Below are 26,901 nucleotides of genomic sequence, written 5' to 3'. Positions count from 1 at the left end.
AATTAATCACAGCTTGTCATATTCAAAGATTACTTTCTTTTTATTAGTGATGAATACATTGATGCACAGCACCACAATGATCACAGAGCTTTCTACAGTCTCGCTGAATGACAATGATGGTTCGTTCCCTGGTTGGAAATATTCCTTCCCTGACAGCAGTGTGCTTGGCAAAGTGTTTCAACTTGCAGAGCCTCTGCAGACCAGCTTCAGACTAGGAAAACTTATGCTTATAGTTCTGGGATAGCAATCATCTTGAATCAGTCCTCTGGCTCAGCCCGTCATTGTGTGGCTAATGGTGAGTTCAGCTGATCCGTTCACAGCAGGATAAAAAAAACATCCAGAGACCACTATGCGACATTGTCTCGCTACGGTCAGATGTCAGTGGTCAGGTTTCACCTGTGTTTCTGTTGGCGAGTTGCGGGGTCATCTCCCAAGATGAAGTCATCCCTCTATCCTGTGAAAAGCAATAAGAAGGTTTACAGTGTGTTCTGGGGTACTGTAACAGATCAAATCATGTCACATGAAGCATCTCAAGTGATGAATCAGGAGACAGGACACCAGGCCTTCTTGCTCAACACCAGCAAAACTGAAGAGCTAATTGTTGACTTTGGGAAGAGGAAGGAGGATGAACATGTACCAGTTTACACTGGTGAATTGGTGATGGTCAGCAGCTTTAAATTCTGTCCTGTACCGTGAACACCGATGCAACCATAAGGGTGGCACACTAGTGTCTAGTTTCTCAGGGAGTATGGGTTATCAGTGAACACTAACAAACACATACAGATTGTCAAGTTTATTGTCAATTTAACCAAATACATGTACGGAGTCAAATGAGACATTTCTCCGGACTAGTGTAAAACACAGTGGTACATACAACTCCCAATAACTCTAGAAAGTAAGAATTAAATCTACAAATGAATTGTGCATTAATAAGTCCTATTTATAAGTATCCTGACTGGTTGCATCATGGTCTGGTACAACAATTTGAATGTGTAGAAACGCAAGAAGCTGCAGGGTAGAGGACTCAGCCCAATACGTTACAGGCACACTCCTCCCCTCCAGAGGGCACATCTATCATCCAAAATCCACATTATCTAGGCCATGCCATCTCATAGCCACATCAAGCAGAAGGTACTGAAGCCTCAAGCCCCTCACCACCAGGTTCAAGAAGGGAAGGCTACTTCCCTTCAACCATTCAGTTCTTGAACTAACTGGCAAAACCACAAGTCACTACAGTTTAGCAACACTATAAACAATTTGACCACTTTGCTCTAAGTCAAGATTTTTATTTTGTTTTCTTGTAAAATGTTATGTATAATTTATGACTTTTTAAGGAAGCTACTTATATGATGCTGTGTGTCTGTGACGCTGTTGCAAGTAAGATTTCCATTGCACCTGTGTATACATGTACTTAGCCGACAATAAACTCTACTTTGACCTTGATTCTCATACTCCAGAAAGTTCCCTCAACTCTGCCAGTCTGGCTCTAGGCTTCCCCTAGATACCCATTGAGGTTCTGGCTCAGACTTGGTTATTCCATCAGTCTTCCATTGGTGAAACCGGTCCACTCCCAATCCTAATGGTAACAGCACCCAGCCTCACCCACTGTCCCAAGAGGGCAAACAATGCAAGTGTCACCACTCATGACCACATTTCATAGGGCACTGTCAGCAGCCAATGTACTCCACTGCCCTTACACAGTCATTGGGAATATGTGAAACTGAGCTCAGTGAAAGTTGATTTCAGTTTGAGATTCATTAAATAACCCGAGGTTTCTACCTGGTCCTACCAAAGACCTGAACCACAGATCCAGAGGAAAGTTCTACCCTTGGCAGAACAACCAAGGAATTTAAATTTCTGAACAGCCAAGTTCTTTCCAGCATCCATAAAGCACAAGACAGGAGTGTAAACAAAACTCTCTGGAAGAGTGCACCTCAAAAACACTATGCAGCCATGCTGCCTCCGGTTCTCCAGCCTCCAACATCCCCAGTAGACTTGCAAACTCATAGATATTGAGCCTCTGACTTCCAGACATGCTGACCCAGGATTCAACCATTGTGCCTGACTTCCCAACTTCAGTACAGACCCCAGAACTCACCCATCACAGACCCCAATGTCCAAACCTCCAACCCCAGGACTTGCTAAGCTGATGGGTCACCAGCTCTTGTGTCTCCTGCCTTCATGGACCTCCAGTCCAGGGATTCACTGACCTGAAGGGCATCAGCCCTCAGGCATGGTGCTGCTAACCTTGGTATTTCACCACAGGAATCACTGGTCTTCATTCACAGCACCTACCAGCCTGATATCCGTCCATAGGGATCATTGTCCTTTGAGCATTGAGCACTCTGACCTGGACTAACCTTTAACTCCCCTTCATCCCTTTCCCTAAACCCTAACATTTCCCAAACTCCCAATGCTTTTCCCCAAAACCATCTCGACAAACCTAAACAAGCAACTGTCTAAACCACTACCTCAATGGACTTCTCAGTTCAGTGCCATCTTAGCCAAATATGCAAATATTGTGAAGATTACTGTTGACTGAACGTACATAAAGGGCAGCTATGATCCTCAACACTAGAAAAGCTGCTTTTTATATCACCTGCAAACACTGTACCTGTCATTTGGAATCAATTTTCTCTTTGCATATCCTTACTTCCTCCCGAATGTTAATCTAAACTATTAATATTAACTATTATTATCTTAACTATCTATCCATGCCTTGTGGCACATCGGGTGGCAGCCTCGTTTTTTTTTTTAAAAAGGCCGAGTTGCTAACTCAAAGTTCAATCCAGCACGGATGGAAAGCCGGTCAGATTCGAACCTGGGACAACTCGCCTAGAAGTCTGGTGTTGATGTCACTACACCACCAGCCAGCTAATACCCAAAATATACTAGCGGTATAAAACTGCATGGTTTAAACACAATCTTCAAACACAGAATTTCACAGAACGAATTTTGAAAAGTTAAGTGCCTCAGGCTAAAATAAAAAAGAATTCCAGCTTGAACGTCTGCTTACTCCTTCAGTAAATACTCCCAGGATGACACTCACACATCATATGCTGTTTAAAGCGGCTTCCAGTGACAGCTTTTGAAATGAATATTCCACAAGTTTCATGTTCTGGCAAATTGCTTTTAATAAACTATCTGACTTCTAGTTCATTGTTAATTTAACAAAATACACATGAAAGAATGACAGAAAGGCAAGATGCAGATGCTGAGGAGCAAAACTGCTGGAGAAACAGTGGGTCAGGTAGCATCTGTGGAGGCAGAGGGGTGGTTGAGGTTTCTGGTCAAAATCCAGAAATAAAGCTTTTCTGGAAGAGATTAGTCTTCTTAACCATGCCAAATCCAGACATATAAAAGCACAGATTTCTCCGACTAGGAGAGGCAGCCCTTTGGAAGAGAGTTACTCTGAGTTCATCCCGTCGGTAAACAGCAGCATGGTATGCTGCAATCCATTCTTTGAGCAGCAGAGGGCAGACATGGGCCACTCAACGCTGGCTAGTTCAGTGTTAAAGAAAGTGTCAGCAGCATGTGATACGGTTTGCAGTGTGTGTGTGACTACTGTGGCTCATCTATCACAAACCACAGAGGTTTTGTTCATCAGGGCTACAGTTACTTCCAACAGAAAATGCAGAAATACTCAACAGGTCAAGCAGCATGAGTGGAAAATAGTTTCAGAAAGAGTCAGACCCCATCTGACCACTTGGAAATTCCCAGTCTTTCATGTGTTTAGTTTACCTTTTCACCATCATCTTTGTTTTAAATTCACTTCCTGTTGCAGCCCTCCTGTGCGAGGTACTCCGAGTTGTTTTGGTATACTTAAACGTCTCTATTTAAGGCAAGTTCACAGCTTTGGAATAGGTCGGTTTCATCTAGTCTCTCTTGCCTGTTCCAGTGAGGTCACAGTCCACCTGCATCTTCACCCCCCTTCCATCTACCACTGTTCTGGAACTACTAACACCCCAGCTCAGCAAAAATCTCTCAACCTCAGCACTGGCATTTTTAACTGATCCCCAGCGTCATCAACTTTTTGAGGAGGGAGCTTCAGATTTCTATCCTATAAAGGAAAGCCCTGAATGTCTGAGCTCCAAGTTTAACATTGCCCTTGTTCTGCACACATTCCACAGGAAATAGCTTCTCTTTGCCCAATTCCTGTTAACATCTTGACTACCTCCATCTGTTCACTCTTCTCTGTGTAAGCCCATGCACTTAATCTAATCTACTTGAGTCATAGAGCACTACAGCATAGAAACAGGCCGTTCTGCCCATCTAGCCCATGCATTCCTGGTATTCTGACTAGTCCCATCTACCTACACCAGATCATATCCCTGCAAGCCCCTCTATCCAACTATCCAAATTTCTCTTAAATGTTACAACTGACCCTGCACCTACCACTTCTGTGGGCAGCTTGTTCAACAATCTCACCACCCGCTGAGTGTAGAAGCTCCCCTTTAAATTCCCCTTAGATATTTCAGCTTTCACCCTAAACCCATGTCCTCTGGTTCTAGTTTCTTCCAACCCCAGGGGGAAAAGCCTGAATCCATTCACCCTATCTATACCTCCATTAGATATGCCCTCATTCTCCAGCACTCCAGGGATTTAACTCAACCTATTCAGCCTTTTCCTATAATGCAGGCCCTTAAGTTCCAACAACTCTTTATTGATTATCATTCCTGTAGGTAGGTGGTCAGAAATGCAGAATACTCCAAATTCAGCCTCACCAGTGTCTTACACAACTTCAACGTAGCATCTCAACTACTGTACTGAAAGCCCTGATTTTTGAAGGTCAACGTGCCAAAAGCTCTCTATGACCCAGTCTACCTGTGATGCCACTTTCAAGGAATTAGGATTCTGTGGTCCCAGGTCCTTCTGTTCTGCCACACGTCTCAGGGCCCTCCCTTTCACTGTTTAAGTCTCGCTCGGTTTGTCCCCCAAAGTGCACCATCGCACAATTGTCTGCATTAAACTCCATATACCATTTCTCCAGCTGGTCCAGATGCTTCTGCAAGCTTTTATAGCTTTCCTTATTGCCCACTACGCCCCCAATCTTGGTGTCGTCCACAAATTTACTGATCCAGTTTACAAGACTGTCATCTAAATCATTAATATAGATGATAACTAATGGACCCAGTACTGATTCCTGCAGCACACTACTAGTCACAGACCTCCAGTCAGAGGCAACCATCTTCTACCACTCTCTGACTTCTGATAAGCCAATGTTGAATCCAGTTTAAAAACGCAAACAACAGGAATTCTGCAGATGCTGGAAATTCAAGCAACACTCATCAAAGTGGCTGGTGAACGCAGCAGGCCAGGCAGCATCTCTAGGAAGAGGTACAGTCGACGTTTCAGGCCGAGACCCTTCATCAGGACTAACTGAAAGAAGAGTAAGGGATTTGAAAGTTGGAGGGGGAGGAGGAGATCCAAAATGATAGGAGAAGACAGGAAAGGGAGAGATGGAGCCAAGAGCTGGACAGGTGATAGGCAAAAGGGATATGAGAGGATCATGGGACAGGAGGTCCGGGAAGAAAGACAAGGGGGGGGGTGGACCCAGAGGATGGGCAAGGGGTATATTCAGAGGGACAGAGGGAGAAAAAGGAGAGTGAGAGAAAGAATGTGTGTATAAAAATAAGTAACAGATGGGGTACGAGGGGGAGGTGGGGCATTGGCGGAAGTTAGAGAAGTCGATGTTCATGCCATCAGGTTGGAGGCTACCCAGACGGAATATAAGGTGTTGTTCCTCCAACCTGAGTGTGGCTTCATCTTTACAGTAGAGGAGGCCGTGGATAGACATGTCAGAATGGGAATGGGATGTGGAATTAAAATGTGTGGCCACTGGGAGATCCTGCTTTCTCTGGTGGACAGAGCGTAGGTGTTCAGCAAAGCGGTCTCCCAGTCTGCGTTGGGTCTCATCAATATATAAAAGGCCACATCGGGAGCACCGGACGCAGTATATCACCCCAGCCGACTCACAGGTGAAGTGTTGCCTCACCTGGAAGGACTGTTTGGGGTCCTGAATGGTGGTAAGGGAGGAAGTGTAAGGGCATGTGTAGCACTTGTTCCGCTTACACGGATAAGTGCCAGGAGGGAGATCAGTGGGGAGGGATTGGGGGGGACGAATGGACAAGGGAGTTGCGTAGGGAGCGATCCCTGCGGAATGCAGAGAGAGAGGGAGAGGGAAAGATGTGCTTAGTGGTGGGATCCCGTTGGAGGTGGCGGAAGTTACGGAGAATAATATGTTGGACCCGGAGGCTGGTGGGGTGGTAGGTGAGGACCAGGGGAACCCTATTCCTAGTGGGGTGGTGGGAGGATGGAGTGAGAGCAGATGTACGTGAAATAGGGGAGATGCGTTTAAGAACAGAGTTGATAGTGGAGCAAGGGAAGCCCCTTTCTTTAAAAAAAGGAAGACATCTCCCTCGTCCTAGAATGAAAAGCCTCATCCTGAGAGCAGATGCGGCGGAGACGGAGGAATTGCGAGAAGGGGATGGCGTTTTTGCAAGAGACAGGGTGAGAAGAGGAATAGTCCAGATAGCTGTGAGAGTCAGTAGGCTTATAGTAGACATCAGTGGATAAGCTGTCTCCAGAGACAGAGACAGAAAGATCTAGAAAGGGGAGGGAGGTGTCGGAAATGGACCAGGTAAACTTGAGGGCAGGGTGAAAGTTGGAGGCAAAGTTAATAAAGTCAATGAGCTCAGCATGCATGCGGGAAGCAGCGCCAATGCAGTCGTCGATGTAGCGAAGGAAAAGTGGGGGACAGATACCAGAATAGGCACGGAACATAGATTGTTCCACAAACCCAACAAAAAGGCAGGCATAGCTGGGACCCATACGGGTGCCCATAGCTACACCTTTAGTTTGGAGGAAGTGGGAGGAGCGAAAGGAGAAATTATTAAGAGTAAGGACTAATTCCGCTAGACGGAGCAGAGTGGTGGTAGAGGGGAACTGATTAGGTCTGGAATCCAAAAAGAAGCAGAGAGCTTTGAGACCTTCCTGGTGGGGGATGGAAGTATATAGGGACTGGACATCCATGGTAAAATCATCGAAAAGTTTAAGAGCGCGAGAAGTGTCACGAACATAGGTAGGAAGGGATTGAACAAGGGGGGATAAAACCGTGTTGAGGTATGCAGAAACGAGTTCGGTGGGGCAGGAGCAAGCTGAGACAATAGGTCGGCCAGGACAGGCAGGTTTGTGGATCTTGGGTAGGAGGTAGAAACGGGAAGTGTGAGGTGTGGGAACTATAAGGTTGGTAGCAGTGGATGGGAGATCCCCTGAGCGGATAAAGTCAGTGATGGTGTGGGAGACAATGGCCTGGTGCTCCTTAGTGGGGTCACGATCGAGGGGTAAATAAGAGGAGGTATCTGCGAGTTGTCGCTGTGCCTTGGCAAGGTAGAGGTCAGTACGCCAGACTACAACAGCACCCCCCTTATCGGCGGGTTTAATAATAATGTTAGGATTAGTGCAGAGGGAGTGGAGAGCACAGCGTTCCGAAGGAGTGAGGTTGGAATGGGGACAAGGTGCGGTGAAGTCGAGACGGTTGATGTCCCGTCGGCAGTTAGCGATAAAGAGATCAGTTGTCTGTCAGCCTTTGTTTACATATAGTTTTTCAGAAAATTCTACTGCATTTTTTTTCCCTGTAAATGCCTGCAAGAAAATGAATCCCACGATAGTATATGGTAGCATATGTACTTCAATAATAAATTCACTTCTAACTTTCTAGATCAGCCTCCCATGCAGAACTTCGTCAAAGGCCTTGCTAAAGTCCATAGTTCTGGGAAATGCTTTTTCTTTTTAGTTCCAGCCAGATCATTGATGGGAAAGAGGGAAATGGGTAGGAGGTACCCAGGACGACAGATATTATTAGGCAGTTTTTTTTTCCTGCTCCTTTTCAGCGAAACCCTGCTGTGCCCACCCATCTCTCACTCACCTTTATGTTGATTCCAATGGCACTGAGATCCTTCCGCAGTGAGTCACAGGCTCTCAGGAGAGGCTGTCGCTCAATCTTCAGCTGCCTCCTACGCTCCCTCTGTCGCTCTCCCTCTTCCCTGCTCAGTTCTCTGCCTCCGCAGCTTGCCTCTTGCTCATCCACTGCTAGAGCGTAGTTCCTGACCTCCTGGCGAAAAGCTACCAACTGCTCGGCAACAGTGCGAAGGGTGGCTGAAGATCTGTCTGCTGTCAGTAGCTGAAATACAAGGAGACAACCAAGGAAAATGGCAGCGGGAAGATACTCTACGTACACTATGTGTGCTTAATTAATCTATGGTTACAGCAGCCACGTGAGGAAGGGAAGAAAACTGACAACAGAAGCTACAGTAGCCATTCAGCTCATCACATATCTGCTACTTTGGTCCCATCAACTAGGTCTCTGAATGATACCAATATTTGAGCCCTTTTTATACACTCGGACACTTTATTAGATACAGGAGTGGAACCCAATGTGGTCTTCTGCAGCTGTAGCCCACCCACTTCAAAATTTGATGCATTGGGCATTTCGAGATGCTCTTCTACACACCACTGTTGTAGTACGTGGTTATTTCAGGTACTGTTGCCTTTCTGTCAGCTTGAACCAGTCTGGCCAATGTCTTCTAACCTCTCTCATTAACAAGGCATTTCTCCCCCCACAGAAACAGCACTCACTGGATGTTTTTTCTTGTTGTTTTTTGCACCATTCCCTGTAATCTCCAGAGACTGTGGTACCTGAAAATCCCAAGAGATCAGCAGCTTCTGAGATACTCAAACCACCCCGCCTGGCACCAACAATTATTCCATGATCAAAGTCACGGCTGAACCTACTGACCATGCCTGTGATGTTTATATGCACTGACTTGCTTCTACATGATTGGCTGATTAGATATTTGCATTAACTAGCAGGCGTCTAATAAAGTGACCACCGAGTATTTTTCAGAACCTGATCCAACTTGTAAACAACGTTCCAGTTTTTCAACAGCCTCAAGTATTTCCAAATGTCTCACCCCTGGAACTGAATGGACAGGAGATAGGAACATCTTTCGTATTTCTCTCTTGAATTTTAAAATCTTCACTAAATCCTTTCTCAGCTAATGAAGGAAATAAACAAATGGGACATGTCCAATCTACATTGCTGTTGCTGGCATCAGCTGAAGGAGGCTTCCCTGTGCCATGGCATTTCCACTCCCCACCCACTGCTGCCATGCTGAAAGCCCAATGTGACAGGGCACAGATGTACCCAACTGATAGGAACACCGGAAACTTAATTGGAGTGTGTTTTTATAAATCTGTAGTAGGCTCACAGGCTGACGCCAAACAAGCACCGCTCTTTGACAGTCAGCAAATGGAAAGCAAGAAGAGATGGGATAGAGGAGAGGAGAGCAGGATGATGTTACAGTGATGGGAGGCTGGGTGGGCCACAGCTTGTTCACAGATACCTATAACCCTGATTCCTGCATGACACCTCGAATCTCTATCACTCAGAAATCTGCTCAGTTATTTAAATGCTATGTATATTATCTGACAGGTATTGTGGAGAACACTCAAGTAAATCTTGATTTAGGACAGTGCACTGTAGTAAGAATACAGAAGTCAGGGTCTGCTCATCAATAAACAGAAAACATGGGAGAATTATTTTTCATGCTTTGCTGAACATAGTAGTCAGTCATTCCGCCACGCTACCAGGTTATCCCATTAACAATCATCACAGGAGTAAGACTCGTGATTAATGGAAAGGAGAGCAGGCTAAAGGAAGAATAGGCTTCCTGTCCAACTCTGCTGCTTCAAGGGTTCCCAGTAAACACGATTGTTTATCTCATTCACTCAGAACAGAGAAAGTATTACAGCAGGGGCACCAAGGAGGAGAGGGAAGGCAGAATCAAAATAAGGTTTATCATCACAGATGTATGGTGGGAAATTTGTTTTGCACCAGTACGGTGCAAAGATGTAAATATTTTAATAAATTTTTATATATATAAATGGTTCAAAGTAAAGGAGTAAATAGGTAGTGTTCATGGACTGTTCAGGAATCCGATGGAAGAAGGCGGTTATCAACTGTTGAGTGTGAACTTTCAGGCTCCTGTCCCTCCTCTCTGATGACTGTAATGAGAAGAAAGCATATCCCAATGGTGCGACTCCTTCATGATGGATGGCAGGAAGAATTGTGCCCAAGTCTACAACCCACTACAGCCTCTTTTGATCCTGTCCATTAGCACCTCCATATGTTCATTAGCAATGCAACCATTCAGAATGCTTGCCAAGGTACAATATATCTATAGAAATTTGTAAGTGTTTGATAACATACCAAATCTCCTCACTCCTAATGAGGTAGAGCCACTGGCATGCCTTCGTCATGACTGCATCAACATGTTGGGTCCAGGACAGATCCTCTGAAATATTGATACCTAGGAACTTACCCCTCAATGAGGACTGGCACGTGTTCTGTCCACTTTCTCTTCCTGAAGTCTACAGTCAGTTCCTTGGACTTGCTGATGTTGAGTACAAGGCTGTTGTGACACTACTCAACCAGCTGAGGAGGAGATATTATTACTGATCTGCAATGACTGGTCTCCCAATAAGTCAAGGATCCAGTTGCAGAAGGAGGTCCAGAAATCCAGATTTTGAACTTTGGTTGTTAGAACTGAGGGGATGATGGTGTTGAATCCTGAGCTGCAGTTGATAAACAGCAGCCTGATCTATATTCTGCTGCTGTCTAGGTGGTCCAAAGCTGAGTGGAAAGCCAATGACAGTGGCAATCAAATTGCAGCAGGTCCAGGTCCTGGTCCTTGTTCAGGCAGAAGTTAAATTCTGGCCATTCTTGGGAAGAGCTGAAGCAACACCCGTCTATTTTAAAGCCAGTGTGGTCCTAGTTCAGTTATGACTTCAAAGAAATATCCCCAAAATAGCACAGACATTTGAAAGGCAAAGAAATAAACAAAGAAAATGCTGGAGATACACAGTCAGTTAAGTAGTGTCTGTGGAGAGAAATCAATGTTTCAAGTCAATAACCTTTCATCTCAAAGAAGCAAGGTGTTTTTTTTTCCCCGAGCTGTGAAGGGTTACTGACCTGAAACCTTAATTCTGCTTCTCTCTGCACAGATGCTACCTGACCTGCCATATATTCCCCAGGATTATGTTTAGTTGATAAATAATTTGTTGTGAGTATTACAAAGCCTGCACATCAGCTGTCCTAAAAGTTCACATCCCAGAGATTACACTCATACTTACAAAATAAAAACAAACATGGTCAAACAACTTGATTTTGTTCAGTTATCTACATCAACCACTCAGGCTTCAACAGCTGCAACTTCCTTCAAAGCCTACAACAGTTATTTGGGATGACAGAACAGATGGTAGACAGTCAGCCCCACCGGATCACAAATCAACTCCATCTTCCATCCTGGCTCCATACACCTTTGTCCAATAAAAAGTTATCAATGAACTGCCACTCTGATGCTCTGTCAGTACAACACAGGAACAGGGTCTTTGGCTCACAGTGTTGTGCCAAACTAAATTAATAACCAAATACCCAACAAAACTAAACTCTTCTGCATAAACAAAGTCCTTATGCTTCTATTTGCTGCACATTAATGTGTCTGTTGAATGTCTCTATTACAGGTGCCCCAGGCACCGACCATTTTCTGTGTAAAGAACTTGCCCTACACATCTCCTTTGAACACCCCTCATCTAAAATGCCTGCCCTCTGGTATTAGACACTTCAATCCCGTGAAAAGATGCTACATATTTGCCCTACCACTACCTCTCGTAAGTAAACCTCTATCAGGTGTCCCCTCAGCGTCTGCTGCTGCAGAGAAAACAACCCAAGTTTGTTCAACCTCTTATAGTACATGCCCTCTAATCCAGGCAGCATCCTGGTAAACCTCTTCTGCATCCTCCCCAAAGCCGCAACATCCTTCATATTAATGGTGCAGACATACCCGAATGCAAAACTGTAGATGTAGACTATCTAGAGTTTCATAAAGCTTAACAGAACTTCAACTTACGAACTCAATTCCTTGACTAATGAAAGGCAAGTAATAGGATAGTAAAGGCAGCAAGTACCTTCTTTACCACCGTATCAACCTGCATAGTCACTTTCAGGGGGCTATGGACTTGGACTATGTCCTGCACATCCCTGTTTAAAGATCTTGTATTAACAGTGTACTGTGTCTTTCCATTTGATATCCCAAAGTGCAGCACTTCACATTTGGCTGTGTTAAATTCCATCTGCCGTTTCTCTACCAAATGTTTACGACTGATCTATATCCTGCCATATCCTTCCAGTCTTCTACACTATCCACATCAGCCATCTTTAATCATCTGCAAATTTACATAAATCACCCATCTACATTTTCATCCAGGTCATTTACATATATCACAATAGCAGAGGTCCCAGTATAGATCCCTGCCGAACACTACTGACAGTCGGCAGCCACAACAAGCCCCATTGACTACTACCCTGTCTCCTATGGGTAAGCCAATTCTGAATCCAAATGACCAATTCATTGAGTCTCTTGCATATTAATCTTCTGGATGAGGCTCTTATGGGGAACCTTGTTAAATGCCTTACTAAAATCCATGTAGACAAAATCCACAACTCTACTTCCATCACCTCTTTGAACAATTCAATCAAGTTTCTAAGACTTGACTTGCCCTGCATGGAGCATGCTGACTGTCCCCAGTTAAGCCATGGCTTTCCAAATGCTCAGAAATGTCAACCCCTGAATGTCTCAGAAAACAGCAAATGTTTACAACAAATGCTGTGTAAACTATTGTCAGAATACACAAGTGGTTTGCTTACATGCCTGGTGTAGAAGAGAAAGAGTGGTAGAACACTGAAAGGCAGGCCAAACTAACAGGTGAACAGAAAAAATGAGGGTGCAAAAGGATACAAGCAGGACAGAAATGGGAAGAAAGCAAGCCAAAGTTATGACTAAGAAAGGACTGCCTGCGCCAGGGAAATTATCAAGTACATTATAAAAATAGTAGAGCTTTTCCACATGTATTAGGCTGCTGAAAACAATTAAATACACATATCAGTGAGTTATAACTGATGCTGCACGCTGGGTCTCAACACATTCTAATATCACACTTCACTGAACTTACTCCCAGTCCAAATGATGCATTTAATTCATTGTAGTAAATCAGAACTCCAAATGTTGGTAGTAATATAAATCAACTCCAAAATAACAGTTACCAGCTTCACCGCTTTCTCTGCCTGTGTCCAAAACTGAACCAGACTGTTCACAGCCTTGCAGTTAAACCTGACCCAGGTCGCAGTGGCAGACTACAAGTTTTGCACCTTTATGAAGACTGCATACTTACAGCTCTATAACAAGGCCTTTCTCCACTCAGTTGCTGCTGAAAGTCACTATTCCCACCACATCTTTAGTTGGCTTCCCCGCTTCCATTCTCCACTGCGCTGAAGTCATCCACTTTTGCCATTCTCTGTGCCCTGAGATGCACCAAGCCCCATGTGCACATTAGTCCCGACTCAGTGACCTACACACAATGCTCTGATTAGGCTACACTTCAAACTGCTCAAGGGCCAGCCCTTCACTGTCTCTGTGACCTTTACCAACTATAACAATGGCTATGTTCCATCAAGCACCTGTCCCTTCACCGACACCTTAACCTCAGAATTCCCTCTCTAGATCTTACCTTCTCACTTCCTGCCAGCTGCACTTTAAATATCTTTTGCTGATGTAACATGAGAATCAGAATCAGGTTTATTATCACCGAGACAATAATTGTGCAATTTGTTGTTTTGTGGCAGCAGTACAGTGCAAGTCATAAAAAATTACTCCAAGTTACAAAATAAATAAATAATAGTGCAAAAGAGGAATAAGCAAGGTAGTGCTCATAGGTTTGTGGATTGTTCGGAAACCTGTTGGTGGGAGGGGAAAAGCTGAATCACAGAGCGTGAGTGTTCAGACCCATCTCCCCTCCCTGATGATAGTAATGAGAAGACAGCACATCTTGGATGGTGAGGATCTCTAAACATCCATGCTACCATTACGTTAAAACCATCTAAATAAATTCAAGTCCTTGTGATTATAGCTTTGTTTGGGCCATAACTGTTTTACACATTTGTTTCTAAACTGCTTCAGAACACTTCCAGAGAAAGTATTTTGCTGAATTAAAATGATTAGAAATTAAAGGACACATGGTTTTCTACTGAATGAACATGCTGTCATCAGCTGCTTGCCCATCTCACCCTCTATGCCCTGGTGCAGCTCTTCAGTGGAACACAATGCAATGCAACATAACATTACACCCACACACAGCTGCAGTAGTTCTCAGGGAGAATGCTAAGCAGTCAGAATTGAGAGCTAGATCATCTGCTGGGAGGCTTTCACTTCAAAACTATACTCAGCAAGATCACTAGCAGCTCCCAACCCAGATGCCCAGCTGATCTGGTCAATGGCCTCTGACATCACTGACTCCAACAGCCCAAACTCCTCTAAACACAGGAAACAACTCACACATTCCTCGCCAAACTACTGACGGGTACAGTGTTAATGCTCACTAGCTCATGAGAGACGCGTGAAGGAGAATAATGGCTCCATGTTCTGGTTGCTAGGTTCTTTTGGGAAAACAAAGTAATTGGTGATCTTGTATATTTCTGGCATGTTTCTTCTCAGCCAGAGGCCAAAAAAGATTAACTCTGCTTCGTTCACACTACAGCTGCCTCGCCCTTCATCTAAAACACTGTATTCAGTACTAGGTTGGTGTACCTGTTACATCTGGTGGATTTTGGGTTTTTTTTTATAAACACACAACAGAACATAGAATAATGAAGATATGAGAATCTGAAATACTCTGCAAATGTTGAAGGCAGATCAGATGTCCTTGTTTAGTCAATGCACACCATGAAATGACTTGCTACCAGAACAGAAGTCAACTTCGGATGTTAAACTGAAACCGTTTCTATCCTCTCGGGTGGATACAAACATGGCCACATTTAGGTTTGCTGACGATCACTGTTGCTGGCTGAATCAAAGGTGGTGATGAATCGGTATATGGGAGGGAGACTGAAAATCTGGTTGTAGTAGTTCCACAACAACCACCTCTTACTCAAAGTCAGCAGAACTCAAGAGCTGATTATTGACTACGGGAGAAGCCAGAGATCCAAGAAACAATCTTCATTAGGGGAACAGAGGTGGAGAGGGTCAGTAACTTTAAATACCTTGGCATTAACATACCAAAGGATGATACACAAGTGCCATCACAAAGAAGGCATATCAGTGCCTTCACTTTCTTAGAAGTTTGTGTAGATTCAGCATGTCACCAAAAACTTGGACAAACTTGTATACAACACACATCAAAGTTGCTGGTGAACGCAGCAGGCCAGGCAGCATCTCTAGGAAGAGGTACAGTCGACGTTTCAGGCCGAGACCCTTCGTCAGGACTAACTGAAGGAAGAGTGAGTAAGAGATTTGAAAGTTGGAGGGGGAGGGGGAGATCCAAAATGATCGAAAAGTTGAAGAGCTGAAGAAATTACAGATGGGGAGCAGTGAGAGATGGTTTCAAACTTTCAAATCTCTTACTCACTCTTCCTTCAGTTAGTCCTGACGAAGGGTCTCGGCCTGAAACGTCGACTGCACCTCTTCCTAGAGATGCTGCCTGGCCTGCTGCGTTCACCAGCAATTTTGATGTGTGTTGCTTGAATTTCCAGCATCTGCAGAATTCCTGTTGTTTGTTACAAACTTGTATACTGTAGATTCACAGTGGAGACCATCCATGCATCATGACCTGGTATGGAAACACCATGCCCAGGAGTGGAAAAAGCTACAGAAACTTCTGGACGCAGCCCAGTCCATCACAAGCAAAGCACTCCCCACTACTGAGCACTTTTACATGGAGCACTGCCACAAGAAAACAGAATCCACCATCAAACATCCCCACCATCCAAGCCATGCCATCTTATTGCCATTACCGTTGGGCAGGAGGCAGGTCCCACACCACGCTGACTAACAGTTATTACTTTACAACCTTCAGGCTCAGGAACTAGTGCCGATAACTTCATTCACCATTACTCTGTATAGTTTCTACAACCTCCAGACTCACTACCAAGGACTCTTTACAACTCATGTTCTCAGTTTTTTTTTATTTGCAGTCTGCCTTCTTTTGCACATTGGTCATTTGTCAGTTTTTGTTTATGTATTTTTTTTTGTAAAACTCTTCTGTTTTATTTTCCAGTAAATGTTTGCAAGAAAATGAATCTCAGTGATATATGGTAACATTCATCTGCTTTGACAATAACTTTATTTTGAACTTGAACTATTTGAAAGATGAGCATCCAAACTCCACAATGATCTAATTCACACTCAGCCTACATCATCTAGTCAAAGAGTTATAGAGCATTATAACAGAGAAAGACACTTTGGCCCAACTAGTTCATGCCAGCCTAGTCCAATCTACCTGCATCTAGACCGTAGCCCTCCATACTTCTCTCATCCATCAACCTATCCAAATCTCTTAAATATTACAGTTGAACTCACACCTACCAGTTTAGCTGGCAGCTCGTTAAACATTCATACTACCCAGAGTGGAAAAAGGTCCACATTGCACTCCCCTTAAATATTTCACCTTTACTGTAAACCTATGACCTTTTGTTCTAGTCTCACCCAACATGAGGGAGAAAAGGCTGCAAGCTTTTTCCCTATTCTACCCCTCACAATTTTGTATACTTCTATAAGATCTCCCCTCATTCTCCTGCGCTCCAAGGAATAAAATCTTAACCTATTCAACCTTTCCCTATAACTCAGATTCTCCAGTCCTGGCAATATCCTTATAATTTTCTCTGCACACTTTCAATCTTTCCTGTATGTAGATGACCACAACACTTCAAATTTGGTCTCAACAGTTTCTTTTACAACTTCAAAATAACGTCCCCCATACACATGCCCTGATTTATGAAGGCCAACGTGCTAGAAGCTCTTTATGACCCCACCTCCCTCTAATACTACTCACGAGGAATTATGGATCTGTATTCTCAGGTCCTTTTGTTCTATAAACATACTTCAGTGCCCTACCATTCTCCGATTTGTCCTTCCAGAGTGCAAGGACTCACACTTGTCTACATTAAATTCTATCTGCCATGTTCCAGCCCATTTTCACACCTCATCAACTTAGTAAGCATCTCTGCCAGAAACATCCTATCTTAATCAACACCTGCCAGATTCCTTCTAATTGCATCAAAATCGGCCTTACTCCAATTTAGAATCTCAACCTTGGGACGAGGCCTATTCTTCTCCATAATTATCATGAAACTATTGGAATTATGATCACTAGATCATACATTCATCTACATTCCCCTACTTTCATGAGCAGATCTGGTCATTATCACACTGTGATGTTTGTACACAAGGTGAGGGGTGTATGCAGGCTGTGTGACATTAGTAGGGGCTGAAACGAGGCTGTTCTAGGGGGAGTGCCGCCTAACCACGGTCAGCCTAGGGGATTGAGCGGGAACTCTGTGGGAGGGTCAGTCTAGGGGGGAGGGTTGCCCTGTCAGTGCGAGGCACATACTGACCCATAGGGCAGGCCTTGCAATAAGATAGCAGTTATCAAACATTCTCAGATCACAGTATCATACAGCGGGGAAACAGGCCCTTCAACCCATCCCGTCCACACTGACCAAGGTTCCCATCCAAGGCAGTCCTATTTGCCACGTTGAGTCAGATACCTCTAACCCTTTCCTATCCAAGTCTCTTTTAAATGTTATTATATCTGCCTCAACTTTCCCCCCGGCAGCTTGTTCCATATACACACCTTCTGTCTGAAAAATGTTGCCCCTTAGATTCCTGTTGAATTTCTCCCTTTAAACGCACAAGATCTAGTTCTTAATTCTCCAGTACTGAGAAAAAGACAGTGCAAAGAGTAATGTTCATTCTGGTGAATGAATATATTCCTGAGGTTTTAATAAGTCTATATTCCAGAAATCAGATTTTCAGTTCTTCAGTGCCATTTACTGTGTTGGGATGACCTCACACCTATGGCCTATATTCCAGAAGACAGATCTTCAGTTCTTTTTTTTTAATTTGGGAAAGGTATTCACAAGTATTACACAAACTTTTTCTTAACATACATAAAAAAAATGGAAAAGGTTTTTATATGTATAAATCTGTATATGTTTATACATTCACAAGTACACTTTCATGTTTGCTCCTACCCACAGATATACTTATCCAAACCCTGTGTACTTATTTACTTCATTTTAATTTTTTCCCAATCTTTTCCTTTACTTGTATTAATTCCATGTTTTCCATAAATAAAACAGTGAACATTCTAACCAAGGGAGCCTACTTTAACACTATAACTATATTGATGAGGAAATCAGTAGGAACCTTAAGGAGAGTCATCTAAAGTCTGCACGCATTGGGGTTATAAATTCAATCCATTTATTCTTAATTTGATAAAATTTTTCTTTTTGAATTCTCAGAGAGTAAGTCAACTTTTCCATTTTAAATATTTCCAAAATAATTTCATGCCAATCTTCTAATGTAGGTGATGTTGGATTTAGCCACTTTCTGGTGATTGATTTCTTACTTGCTGCTAAAAGGGCCTGCAACAGCTTTATATCTTTCTTCTACTCCAAAAACAATACATGCCTCAAATAGAGAGTCGCCAAATTCAGAGGTATCTGAGTTTTAAATACCTTAACTAATGTTCTGTGTATATCTTTCCAATATAAACTTAATTTAGGACAATCCCAAAAAATATGAAAGTGATTTGCCTCCTTGGAGCCACACCTTCTCCAACATGCCACATTTCTGTCTTTATATTTCTCCTGGCGTGGGGTCTTGAAGTATCTTATAATATTCTTCCAGCAATGTTTTTTCCAAAGAGTTAGTTGAAGACCACTGGAAGCTACATATTTTCCCCCAAGCCTCCTCTGAAAGTACCAACCCCGCTTCTTTCTCCCACTTCTCTTTAATACACAATGTGTTTTCATTTTTGGCATGAGAGAGGGCATTATATAATCGGGAACTTGATTTACTTGGTATTAAGCTGTAAGCCAATTTCAGAATCTTGAAAAATTCTAATTCTGCTGTTGATAAGTCTGTGTATCTATAACTCTGGTTAAAGTAATGTCGTACTTGAAGGCACCTAAAAAAATCATTGTGTTCTAAGCCGTATTTATCCTGCAAGGATTGAAAACTTTGTAATGCACCTGTGTGTGTGAATGAGAGGTAGGTTTTCTTTATCCTTTCTTTATCAAGACCTTTCTTTATCCATAGTTCAAATCTTTTATCTCCTCTGCTGGGAAGGAATTTGGTATCATAAGCACACTATCTGAAAAGTTTTAACATGTTGTAGATTCCACATGAACTAACCACTTTCTGCCATACTTTTAGTGTGAGATTTATCCAGCTGTTTTTAATCTTTTCCAATTGTGCCATCAATCCTTTGTCTGCAATTGAGGCCTGTACAGGAAAACTGTCAATCAATCCAAATTCTATTTCCTTCCATCTAGCCTTGTATTCCCCATTACACCAATATAACAGAGGGGTTATCTGTGAAGCATAAAAATAGTTTCTCAAGCAAGGATGTGCCATACCACCTCCTTCCTTTCCTAACAGTAAAGTGCTAAATTGGATTCCAAGTTTCTTTCCTTGCCAGATAAAGCCGGAAATCCATTTGTCCCATTCCCTAAATTGATTATCGTCTACCTCCACAGGTAAAGTCTGGGAAAATGTAACCAAAGGAGAATATTCATTTTTATGGTATTTATCCTTGAATTTAGACTTAAAAAAGGGATAAGATTCCATCTATGTATATCTGCTTTTATCTTTGAAATTAATGGCCCATAGTTTATCTGTGACAACGTTGAAAGCCCTTTTGGCAGGGTTATTCCTAAATATTTTAATGATTTAGCTTCCCACTTAAGATCGTATGTACGCTGTAGTTTTATTAGATGCTGTATAGTTTAGGGACATAACCTGCATTTTCTTTACATTAATTTTATAACCTGATATTTTCCTGAACTCATCCAACAGTGTAAACAATCCTATGAATGATTTTTCTGGTTCACTCAAATACACCAAGATGTCATCTGCGAATAACACCACCTTCTGTTCAATCCCTGCCACCTTGATACCTTTTACAATTTCGCTCTGTCTTATTAGTTGGGCAAGAGGTTCAATATATAGTGCAAAGAGGAGAGGGAAAATTGGGCATCCCTGTCTTGTTCTTCTCTCTAAAATAAAAGAGTCAGAGAGGTCCCTGCTTATCTTAATTCAAGCTGTAAGGCTGTTATATAAAGTCTGGATTACCTTAATAAACTTTTCTTGAAAGCCAAATCTTCCTTACACTTTATATAGGAGTACCCATCTAACTGAATCAGAAGCTTTCTCAGCATCTACCGTTCTTAGTAACCTGTTCTAGTATGTGTAAAGTTCTCCTTATGTTGTCCTGAGTTTGTCTTTGTTGGATGAATCCAGTCTGGTCTAAGTGGACGAGGCCAGGTAGAAGCTTTTCCAGTCTACGAGCTAATATAGATGTCCCAATAATTTATAATCCAAAGTAAGGACACTGATGGCCAGTAATTACCACATTCTAGTTTATATTTCCCTCTTTAGGAATAACTGAGATAATCGGCTCTCTCCAGGAAGGTGGAATTTCTCCTCTCTGTAAGATCCAATTAAAGGTGTTAAGTAATAATGGAGCCAACTGTGACTTCAGCGATTTGTACCACTCTGAAGTAAACCCATCAGAACCTGAAGATTTTCCAGCCTTTAATCTAGAGATGGCCACATTCAGATTTTTGACAGTTACTAGTTCTAATAGGCACTCATTTTGTAAATCTGAGAGCTTGGGTAGTTCTAAAGAATTCAGAAATGTGTCTATATGGGACTCATTGGAGGCCTGGGGTTGAGAGTACAGCTCTCGATAATATATTTCAAAACTCTCTTGAATTTTCCATATTGTACTCTCAACAAGCTTTGTTTTTGGATTCTTTATTTTATGGATTGTATTGTCTGCTTGTTGTTTACGTAACTTATATGCTAATAATTTAGCTGATTTACCTCCTACTTCATAATTCTTTTGTCTCAGGTAAAGAAAATTTCTTCGAGTTTCCAATGTGTAAATATAATTAATTTCACTTTGCAATTTCTTAATTTCCTGTTTTCCTTTCTTTCTTCTTCAATCTTTTTATTGGTTCATAATGATACATATACCATAGTACTGATATAAAGTTATTGGGATTACATTGTTATGATTAACATAGTTAAGTATAAACCCAGTTGACACATGGGTATTTAACCTCCCAATCATACAGGATACAAACATAATATACAAAAAAAAGAAAAAAAAATCATGAGAAACGAAAAAAAATATATAGAAATGTACCACAAAAGAAAAACTAGCCTAAACAGTGTTAACCAACTAAACTAAAAAAAGACATGGGCTGTTATGTAACATTAAAAAAAAAGAACCATTAGTGCCGTTCCTCTCAACATATATTAAAAAGAAATAGAATAAGTTTGGAAAAGGTCAAATTACATCATATGGGAATGTTGAATAAATGGCCTCCAAGTCTATTAAATTCAAAAAGACTTGGAGGCCATTTATCCTGTTTTAAATTAGAATTCATTTTATTGCTATCTACGACTTGAGGTTGTTTTAATTTTCCTTGAAGGTCTGCTAATTTTTGTGCTTTAAATTTTTTCATGTGAGTAGTAATAGAAATAATTTTTCATCTCAGTACAGCTTTCAATGTATCCCACAAGATCACTGGTGATGTTTCTCCCATGTCATTAAGGTCTAGGTATTCTTTTGATTTCTCCCCTTAATCTCTCCATTACTTTCGAATCATTGAGTATATGTGAATTTAACCTCCAGAGTGTTTACCTCATTTTCCTTTCCAGAATTAGACACATAGAGACTGGGCAATGAACCGATAAATCAATAGTTGCAACGTTACACTCTTTTATCTTGAATCTATGTTAAATATATAAAAAAAATCTATCCTTGAATAAGTTAAATGAGGGGGAAGAGTAGTATGTATAGTCTTTACTAGTGGGGTGTAATTCCCTCCACACATCTATTATTCCCAACTCCTCCATCAATGATTTCACTTTCCTAGTCAGAGGTTTGTTCTGAATAACTGTTCCTGAAGAATCTAATGCAGGGTTTAACCTAATATTAAAATCCTCTCCGCAGATTACTACCCCCTGAGAGCTGGTCCTTAGGTCAAAAATGTGCCTATAGAATGACCATTCACTACATGTTGGAGCATAAACATTCAGCAATGTTATCTCAGTACCTTCTATTCTTCCTGTGATCTTTACAAATCGTCCATCCTTGTCTTTAGTCTCTGAAATATGTTCATAGTTAAGAGCACTTGCTATTAAAGTAGCTACTCCTCTTTTGTGGCTCAGTTTATATGATGAATGAAATACATGCTTAAAGCCCATTCTTTTTAATTTTGCATGTTCGGATCAGCTCATGTGCGTTTCCTGAAGGAAAGCTATTTGTGCCCTCTCTTTTTTCAATTTAGGCATAATCTTATTTCTCTTAATTGGATTCAAAACCCCATTAACATTATAAGAAATTATTTTTACAGGTTCAACTTGCGTTTTTCTCTAGTAGAAAAAAAACACTCTCCCTTTCTAAACAAACAGTAAGCAATCCTTTCTCAACAGTAAACCCAAACACAAAACCAAAACCTAGGCATTTTTGAACACAGAACATTTGAAAAATTTCCCCGACTTCCAACAGTAAGGCCTGAGCACTCACCTGCCTCAGCTTAGAGGGATATCCTCTATCTTCACCCTGTGTTAGAGGGCCCCCCCCAGTGTGAACAAAGTACAGATCCCTGAGGCACACCACTAGACACCGGCCTCCAATCTGACAAACAGTTATCCACCATTACTCTCTGGCGTTTCCCATCCAGCCACTGCTGAATCCATTTTACTACTTCAATATTAATACCTAACGACTGAACCTTCCTAACTAACCTTCCATGTGGAACCTTGTCAAAGGCCTTACTGAAGTCCATATACAGGCGTCCCCTGCTTTTCGAACGTTCGCTTTACGAAACCTCACTGTTACGAAAGACCTACATTAGCACCCTGTTTTCGCTTTCATTAGCACCCTGTTTTCATTGTTGCGAAAAAAATTCAACGCGCGAAAAAAATCAGCGCCCACCCCGAGCAGCCGCTCTTCCTGGATTCGGAACGGCATTCTCGCCAGCATTGCTTTAACACGAGCCTGTGAGCAGTTGTTTGCAAGATGAGTTCTATGGTGTCAGAAAAGCCTGAAAGAGCGCGTAAGGGTGGTTGTTACACTTAGCGTAAAACTAGACATAATTAAGCGTTTCGATCGTGGTGAACGAAGCAAGGACAAAATGAGTTTGCCTTGTGGAAGTTGACGAAGATGATGTTGAAGAGGTTTTGGCATCCCATGACCAAGAACTGATAGATGAAGAGCTGATGCAATTGGAAGAGGAAAAGATAACAATCGAAACCGAATGAGTAATGATAAAGTACGACTTTAATTTTGAAAGGGTACGTAGGTTTTGGGGATATTTGCAAGATTCTTTGAGTCCTTACAAAGAACTGCATGATAGAAAAATGCGCGAGACTCAGCAGTCAAGCAAGCCTTCCACAGCAGTCGACGAACCTCGACCTTCGACATCGAGGCGGGCAGTCATAGGAGAAGATGAGCTGCCTGCCCTGATCGACGATGAGATGACACCCCCATGTCCCACCACCCCAACCCCCGAGCCCCAGACAGATACTGTACCGATTCGTGGAGAATGCAGCAGTAGCCGGGAGGCACACAGCAGATCTTTAAGAAAAAAGCCGAAATAAACATGCTGATTAATTAGGTGCCGCCCCACACGTAATTGTCCGCCCAGATCAGAGGCGATGCAATCGGCAATCAGCACTGATCTGGGCCGACAATTACGTGTCAGGCAGCACGTAAATTTATTAGCATGTTTATTTTGGCCTTTTTCTTAAAGATGTGCTGGGTGCGTCCCGGCTACTGTTGGACCCCTGCGTGCTTCACAGCAATGTATTGGTCGGTGGCCCGGAGGATGAGGGCCACTGCACCACCCAGTCTGCAACGACTCAGTCTAACACACCACCATCAGTGTGCTCTGCACTGTCCTGATTCCAGTAAGTGATACTACACTGTACATACATTATTTCTACTTTATATCGGCTGTGTATTTTTACATGTTATTTGGTATGATTTGGCAGCTTCGTAGTTTAGAGATTACTGGAGAGCGCTTGCGCCCTGTTTTTGCCAACAGCACTTGCGTGAGATTTTCTGCCGACGGCGCTTGCGTGAGATTTTCGCTACGGAGATCTGTGCCGGCAATGATTGTGGATAAGTATTTCTACTTTATATAGGCTATGTATTTATCATATCATTCCTGCTTTTATTACATGTTACTGTTATTTTAAGTTTTATATGTTATTTGGCATTATTTGGTAGGTTATTTTTGGGTCTGTGAACGCTCACAAAATTTTCCCATATAAATAAATGGTAATTGCTTCTTCACTTTACGACATTTCGGCTTACGAACCGTTTCATAGGAACGCTCTACCTTCGGATGGTGGGGGAAACCTATAGACAACATCCACTGCTTTACCCTTGTCAACTTTCCTAGTAACCTCTTCAAAAAATTCAATAAGATTTGTCAAACATGACCTTCCACGCACAAATCCTCAATATTCAATATTTAGTGTGTGCTCACTGCTGAAACTTATTGCACAGACTATCTTTCGTAAAGTGTAACTTTGGAAGGTATTCATCTTTGTTAACTTTCACCATAACTGATGTTGTACAAAGGCGAAATCAACTCTGAAAAGAAACATAAACCATTTAAAGTTTACTCACCTGATCATCATCAAGAGAAATACCAACATCATCCAGGAATTGTTTGATATAAGTAATAATTGCACCGAACACAGCAGGACTCCGAGGGTAATCTCTTTCCTGCTGTAAATAAAAGGCAGATATTTATACACAACATAAAAATGTCAAGCAGCAGGCCACTTACCCCCTCGTGCCTGCTCTGCCTATCAATAAGATCACAGCTGAACTTTAACCTCAATACCATTTCTCTGTACTTGTTTTCCTGTATTCCCTTAATATCAAAATCCCTTAACATCAATCACCATACTGAATCGAGTCAGTACGCGAGTCTCTACAACTCTATTGAGTAAATAAGTTCAAAAGGTTTCAGAGCCTTTGGATGAAGAAATTTCTCAGTAATGAGTGCCATACTCCATTCTGATACCCAGTCGGTCTCTAGGCATGTTACCCAGGGGAACTTCATCCCTGCAACAGCACCGTTGAACCACATAAGATCACCTCTCATTCTTCTACAGAGCACTGCTGCTGTACTTCTTCATGTGACAAAAAAATCAACTTTGACTTTGAATCTCTGCTAACATGAGAGACCCTTCTCTCCTAAAATATGAACTTCAGAACAGGAGCTGAAGAAGCTATTCAGCTCTTCAAGACTGCAGCACCTTTCATCAGGATCATAGCTGATCTTCTGCCTCACCTCCAGGGCCTGTGGAAGTTTATCTAAGGAAACTTCAGAGTTGCAGAAACAACTCAGCACTTTACAGAAATGAGCTTCCTGTTTCTGTGCTGTATTAAGGCCAAGAGTAGAACACAATAGGAACCAAAATGGCAAACTGTGTGGGGAACCAGGTGACAAAGGTGAGATCTTAAATAAATACTTCTAATTTGTAATCACCAAGGATGTTGTAGATGGATAATTAAGGATTTAAAACATGTTATCACTGAGAAAGGATCCCAGAACAACCCACAGTTCTCAGGATTCTAAAGTTTTTTAAAATTATGTAATAATGGTCATTTATATTTTCCTAAGGGGAAAACAGAGAGCCTTGATTTAACATCCCATTTCACATCACCACTGACAGTGCAGCTTTCACTCAGCATCGGATCATACATCAAACACTGGAGTCTGGTAAATTGGTTTATTATTCTCACATCAGTAGAGTAAAAAAAAACTGCCTTCCACACCATTCATTCCATCAATTCATTATAACCATCCACTGAGGCAGCACAAAGTTAAACAATAACACGACGCAGAATAAAGTGTAACAGCTACCATGAATGTGCAGAGCAGGTAAACAATAAGCACAAGACTATAACGATGTAGAATGTGACGTCAAAAGCCCTCCTTATTGCACTAGAGAGCCATTCAATAGTCTTATAATAGAGGGCTAAAAGCTGTCCTTGAGCCTACTGGAATCTGAAACAAAAATTGAAAATGTTGCAAGAAAACCAGACCAATAACATCAGTTGAAATAGAAACTAGCCAGCTCTGTACTGAAGGATGAGCTATTCTGATGAGAGCTTCGACCTGGAATATTGACTGGTTTCTCTTTCTGCTGATGCTGGTTGACTGGTTGAGTTCTTCCAGTGTTTCTATTCCCTCAGAACTGTCTACACAACCTGCAGTAATATCTACTGATGATCATGAAAGGAGGGAATGATTCTTCTTAAAAAATGTTGTAGTTTATTAAAACACAAATGACTTACAAAGAACTACAGTTATTCTGCTTGTGTGGCTCTGCCGAACATGGTGGGCATGTTATGTTGTTACCAGAATGTGAGGTGACACTTGCAGGCTGTCCCAACACATGCTGAAGTTGTGTTAATTGTTAACGGAAATGATGCAGTTCATTGTATGTTTCAATGTACATGTGATAAACAAATCTGAATCTGGTTCCGTTTTCAAAAGTGGATAAATATATCTAAAAAGAAACAGATATATAGAAATATAAGGCATGAAAATGAGGGTGAATTAGGCAGCTGTACCGATCTCTTTTTCCTCAGCAGTCCCCAGGGAAAAAGTATAACTTGTTTCTGTTCTGGTTTTGTGGGTTTTTGAGAAACCAATGAAGCCAATGCGGCAAACTTTTACACAGACAA

The 26,901-nt window shown here is 42.1% G+C and overlaps 1 protein-coding gene across 4 annotated transcripts in view; it reads right to left on the bottom strand.

The window, feature by feature from the left end:
* Nucleotides 1–13: 13 nt before the first annotated feature.
* cars2 (cysteinyl-tRNA synthetase 2, mitochondrial) overlaps nucleotides 14–26,901 on the bottom strand; it is a 59,296-nt gene continuing 32,408 nt past the window's right edge. For 3 of the 4 annotated variants that reach the window (XM_063048331.1, XM_063048333.1, XM_063048334.1), the window contains 3 exons: nucleotides 24,826–24,927; nucleotides 7,928–8,182; nucleotides 14–454 (listed from right to left, as the gene is read on the bottom strand). In XM_063048331.1, coding sequence (XP_062904401.1) covers nucleotides 386–454; nucleotides 7,928–8,182; nucleotides 24,826–24,927 — 426 coding nt within the window. In that variant the 3' untranslated portion in view covers nucleotides 14–385. The remainder of the gene's footprint in view (nucleotides 455–7,927; nucleotides 8,183–24,825; nucleotides 24,928–26,901) is intronic. The other variant, XM_063048332.1, reaches the window with a different exon arrangement.

Source organism: Mobula hypostoma, chromosome 5 (genome assembly GCF_963921235.1).
Source record: "Mobula hypostoma chromosome 5, sMobHyp1.1, whole genome shotgun sequence".
NCBI lineage: Eukaryota > Metazoa > Chordata > Chondrichthyes > Myliobatiformes > Myliobatidae > Mobula > Mobula hypostoma.
Note: the sequence above shows the minus strand (reverse complement) of the source record. Positions and strands in the feature narration are given on the sequence as shown.